Here is a 5,912-nt window from a genome sequence, read left to right on the forward strand (position 1 = left end):
TAGTACTACTATATCATTCATCTTCAAATGAATTGTTAACTTAGGATGTATTACTCCTCGTAGCCAATAAATCTAGATATAGATTGATGACGCTAGACTATAAAACTAGAACTCTAGAAGTATGGAGAATCAAATTGAAAAAAGGATATGCAATTTATTTAAAGTTTTAAATATAGATATTGAGATTGACAAAGGTCATCTGCAACGTTGTCTCTTACTCATTTCTTAACAGTCTTATCCCTTAACTATTCATAGGCCCCATTATACTTTTCACTCCATCTCTTAACTAAGAGACAGAACTTGCAACCCTCCATCTCTTATCCGTCTCTTAACCATCTCATCCCTTAACTATTCATTCAATTTCATTTTTTATTTTTATTTCCAACAAATTTAATTAATAAAAACACACTTCATTAAGTAAAATAAAATTACAACTTAAGATTCTAGAAAAATTAAAAAAACATAATTAAAAATCCTAAAAAAATGAAAAATACATAATTTAATTTAATCCTAAAAAATCATGTGCGTCTACCGGTTGCCAAATTTTTCCCAAATGTGCTCCATTAGATCATCTTGGAGTTGGGCGTGGGTGCTAGAATCACGTGTCCTTGCCCGAATAGACAACCGATCTTGTATAGACGGATGCACTCCACTACGAGGCGGACTACTTGCGGTAGAGCATCCCGGGGTTTTTGGGTCGAACCAATTTCCCGCCTCAGGTCCTTCGTCGGCGACAATCATGTTGTGCAAGATTATGCACGTATACACGATGTCGATCATGCTCTCCATAAACCACGTACGAGCCGGGGCTTTGATAATGTTGAAGCGCTCTTGGAGAACCCCGAACGCCCTCTCCACATCCTTTCGAGCAGCCTCCTGCTTCTGCGCAAAAAGAGCATGTTTTTCGTTCACCGGCCTGTTGAACGTCTTCACGAAGGTTAGCCACTTCGGGTAGATGTCGTCGGCAAGATAGTACCCCATTTTATACCGCCGGTTGTTAGCGATGAATTTGATGGCCGGCGCTTTACCATCCAAAACTTCGGCGAAGAGGTCGGATTGGTTGAGCACGTTGACGTCGTTGTTCGATCCAGAGACCCCGAAGTACGCATGCCAAATCCATAGCCGGTAGTTGGCAACGGCCCCGAGTATAAAGGTGGGGTGGGTGCCTTTGTGACCGCTCGTGTATGACCCCCTCCACGCCACAGGGCAATTCTTCCATTGTCAATGCATGCAATCGACGCTGCCAAGCATCCCAGGGAATCCATGCACTTCTTCGTGAAGGTGGAGCAGAAACTGACAATCTGTCGTGCTTGGCTTCCGGAGAAATTCGTCGGTGAAGGCTGCCAAGACGCCTTTGCAGAATTTCATCAAGAACATTCTCCCAGTGCTTTCTCCAATGTGGAGGTATTCGTCGAACAAATCCGTTGTTTGTCCAGTAGCAAGCTGACGGATTGCTGCATTACATTTCTGCAGAGTCGTGTGGCTGGGACGGCCAACGGCGTCGAACCCTTCTTGTAAGAACTCTTCTCGGGCTACCAATGTATTTGCGATGTGGAGAAATAGCGGTCGCCGTATGCAGAAACGGCGACAGAAGTAGGTATCTCCCCTTACCGGGTTATCACAGAAGTAGTCGCGTACTAACCTTGCGGCGGCTTCCTTCCGGTTACGATGGATGTAAGTCCGGGATCGTCTCTGGGGCGGCGCGGCTGACTCTGCCTCCCTACGTCGATCTTCTTCAAGTGATTCTTCCATTATTCGAAGTATTTGTTCAAATGGATCCATGAATGGATTAAACTTTAGAGAATAATAAGAGATTATTTGGGAAGAATAGATGTTTGTTTGTGTGTGTGAAAGAGGAGTATTTATACAATAAAAAATAATAAAAATAATAAAATATGACCGTTGGAACGGTCATATGACCGTTTATAATTTTATATGACCGTTTATAATTTTATAATTTTTTTTATTAAATTTAAAATTTTTAAAAAATGATTTAATGCGTCAGCGTGACGACGCCAACTCGCGGGCCGGCGAGTGGGCGTCACGCGTGGCGTCAGTTTGTTTCTTATGATTGATGCAAGAAATAATGGGGATTCTATGTATTGTTCAAACTTCAAAGAGATAAACTGAAATATCAAATCTTTTTACGTTGTAGCTTGAGCTAAAATTGGGTATAGGAGGAACTTCGTATGAAGACTTTATAAGCAAAATGCATTTGCCTATGCAATTAAGGTGCGTGAATGCTTTAAATATAAGCCAAAACTGTTGTTGTTACCACAGTATTGTAACTCTTGAGTTAAATCTGATTTTGCATGAAATTATGTACCACGTGCTCTTATTGATCCAGTCAAGTAGATCCTATTGTCGCCTCGTTCTCAGGTGGCGCGGTGGGCGTTATTTCAGCATTGATGCTGCTAGAGATTAACAATGTCGAGCAGCAAGAGAAGAAAAGATGCAAATACTGTCATGGAACTGGTAATTATCTACATTTAAATAAAATATCGTTATCATTCCCAAAGCTATGAACATTTAAACCACGGCCTTCTTGGTATCTGAAGACTTTCCAATTTGTTGTAGCCTAGAGTCGGGCCTTTAATCTTTTCTCTCAGCTGGTCTAATTTGAAGATAACTGATTATATTACATATCTAACAAATATTTCTACTTTGAGAAATCTGTAGACTCAAACATTATTATTGCGTAATTTTTTGCATACTCGAAGTTTTGTGGTCCAACCCTTTTCTTTACTGATTTCATATAGTATAATGTTTCATAGATTCTTATATTTTTGGATAGGGTACTTGTCATGTGCCCGCTGTTCAGCAACCGGTTTGTGTGTGTCCGTCGAACCCATTGTGACAAGCGCTACGGATCGTCAGTTGAATGCACCAACTACTTGCAGGTGTCAAAATTGCTCTGGGTCTGGAAAGGTATTTAATTCTGTGAATTTCTATCGTATGCATCACCACAGCCTACATAGTTCTGAAAAAGATCAAAGAATAAAATCAAGCAATAGAACGATGGATATATGCGATTCTTGCGCTCTCTTTTCCCATGATTAGGAATCCCACAGTCTAGAATGCATAAAATTAGGAATCCCATGATTTGCTCCATTTACTCCTTTGCAGCCTTGATTTAGGAATCCCATGATTTGCTTCCTTTACTCCTTCGCAGCCATGATTTTCTCACTTCCAGCTGACTGTCCCTTATGATCTGCTTCCTTGATCTTCTCACTTCCACTAACTGCCTTCCCACTTCCTCGGCGGCTGTAAACCTTCCAGCCGCTGATCCTATCATGCGCTCTCTTTTCCCATAAGCTGGAGAAGATTTACATTCTTTCCTTTTCCACGACTAGGACTTATGCGTTTGTGTTTAATGATTTAGCTTTTGATGCTATAGAAATGAACTTCTATACCATATTGACTCGTCTTGTTTCTTTTAACCTCATATGTAATGCTGTTACCTCAACGAAATCTCGGGAAGAAACTTGATGGTTTATATATGACTTTGATGTAGCCCTTTCAACGTTGAAACACATGTGGAAGTTGAGATTATGAAAAATTGCTTGATCATAGTTTAGGATTCTATTCACTTTTATATTGTTGTAATAACTTTCTGATTTGCACTCTCCTTGATGAAAAATATAGAATTCTTGGATAGATTGAACTGATGTATATAGTTTCCTAGCTACGTAGATCAATGATGTGCATTTGCTGATTTTTGTTTACTGATTAGTTTCGGTTTGATTATAGGTAATGTGCCCCACCTGCCTTTGCACTGGGATGATAATGGCTAGTGAGCACGACCCTCGTATTGACCTATTCGACTAGAGGGCAGGGCAAGGGTGGTTAGATTGATTAGCTCAATTCTAGTACCTCGACCGGAAGTGTGATGTTTGCAATAATATGGAGCTAACCCATGATTCATATTTCAACAATGTGATGTTGTATCATCGAATGCTGTATGTTTATGTTTGTTGTTATCAGAAGAGTAATGTATAGATGATCGGCCCCGTTATTACTAGTATTAATTTATAATATTGTTTGCGTATTGAGTTAACGGAATACTTAGATTTCCTTATCTAAAATAGTAAAAGTAAAATGGGACAATTAATGGGAATAAGACAGTAATGAAAAAAATGAGACTATTAATGTGAATTGGATGGAGTACTTTTGGTCACTTACATAATTATCTACTAGGTTTCGTCCAGGTAATAATGAGATATAATATTGAATAAGTTACAATAAAATTTGTCAATGATTAAATCAGTAATATAGATGAAAATGAGATGGTGAATAATGAAATACTACAATCTAATATTATTGACATTGTGGAATAGGTCAAGATATGTTGTCATAACTAAAGCTTTTGAAAGAAATCAATCGAACAAAAATTAAGATTAGTCATCTTTTAATAGTATTTTTTACTCATGTTTAGGAACATCAAACCGAGTTGCCTATGATAAAAATTTCATTTATGTGTTGGTTGAGTTGAGTTGATGCATTGATTTGAAGGTTTAGTGAAAAGGTACATAAATAATGAATTGCTTGTTTGCCTTGAATCATGCTCATACCTTGTAAAACTTGAGCCATAAATTTAATTCTTGTGTGATTTATCTGCATTCATGTATTTGTTTCTAGAACTTGCTCCTAGTCTGCCGAAGTTTACATAGTGTTTAAATGATAAAAGCGGACGTTAGGCCATCCTTTTTAGCTACTTTATATATCCAAATTTATGACCTTATTCAAAATATTTTTCCCTAGCTAGCCACTTTAAGCCTTTAAAGTCTTTTTTCTTTGGAAGTTAAATAAAATGGAATATCCATACACTCTTGGTGAATTTTAGTTTATATTTTGTGAAAAGAGTTGGAGAGATAAGGTAGAAAGAAAAATAGTGTGCATAGTTGTGGAAAGTGCATAGACATCTGTGGTTTGAATAAGATAATTGGTTGTGCATAGAAAAAAAAAGAAAAGATGTACAAGAGAAAAAAAAATCAAAGGAATTTGGGAAGTGAGAAGAAATTTAGACAAAGTCTAGAATTTACTGAGATTCGAATTGTTGGTGCGGTGCTATGTTTGATGTAGTAGAAATTGATCACTTTTGCTATGTTTGGGATTAGTCACTTTTTAGCCATTTTTCCTCACCTTACCAAAGAGCCAACATTATAACCGAAAATAAAGACCTTTCGGATTTTTTATTTTAATCACATAAAGTAGAGGAGGGATTAGACATCGAGCAAGCCTATGGTAAACTTTGCATGTTGCATGATCTGGGAGCATATATTCTTTACCTTATACACTTTGAGAGTGAGTGATAAACACACTTCTAAACACGTGCGAGCACATGTACTTCAAGGTGATCAACGGACTAGTAATGAAAATGCACTAATAAGCTTTGCTTGATTTAATTTGTATTCTTGTCCAACTCTTTATTTCTTGTTACAATTTTTGAGGCAACTATGAAGTCTAGTTCTTAGCATCCGTGTTTCTTTAGTAGTTTTTCTCTTGTTTTGTTTGAGGACAAACAAATAATTAAGTTGAGATGGTGAATAATGAAATACTACAATCTAATATTATTGACATTGTGGAATAGGTCAAGATATGTTCTCATAATTCAAGCTTTTGAAAGAAATCAATCGAACAAAAATTAAGATTAGTCATCTTTTAATAGGATTTTTTAATCATTTATTGACAAACACAGATTTTGCATGTTTTTAAGGACTAAATTTGACTTGTTTTAAATGTCAATCATGCAAATTATGTTCTTAAATTGCATATGTTATACATTTGGTATTTTTGACGTGTTTGTTGATAAATGATAGAAAAAATATAAAAAAGATGAAAAAAGGCCAGAGCGCAGCAGCCTCTGTTCGAGCCCATTCTGCCAGCGATTTTGAAGTCCAGTCGGTTGTTAC

At 37.2% G+C, this 5,912-nt stretch overlaps 1 protein-coding gene across 1 annotated transcript; it reads left to right on the plus strand.

Annotated features, from left to right (window-relative positions):
* Nucleotides 1-769: 769 nt before the first annotated feature.
* LOC121760787 (protein ORANGE-LIKE, chloroplastic-like) lies at nt 770-3,991 on the plus strand. Its single transcript, XM_042156405.1, has 5 exons — nt 770-796; nt 2,156-2,232; nt 2,348-2,475; nt 2,795-2,928; nt 3,751-3,991. Exons 1-5 carry the CDS (start codon nt 770-772, stop codon nt 3,826-3,828), a joined length of 444 nt encoding a protein of 147 aa, XP_042012339.1. The 3' UTR covers nt 3,829-3,991.
* The last annotated feature ends 1,921 nt before the right edge of the window (nt 3,992-5,912 follow it).

Source organism: Salvia splendens, chromosome 13 (genome assembly GCF_004379255.2).
Source record: "Salvia splendens isolate huo1 chromosome 13, SspV2, whole genome shotgun sequence".
In the NCBI taxonomy this organism is placed as follows: Eukaryota; Viridiplantae; Streptophyta; class Magnoliopsida; order Lamiales; family Lamiaceae; genus Salvia; species Salvia splendens.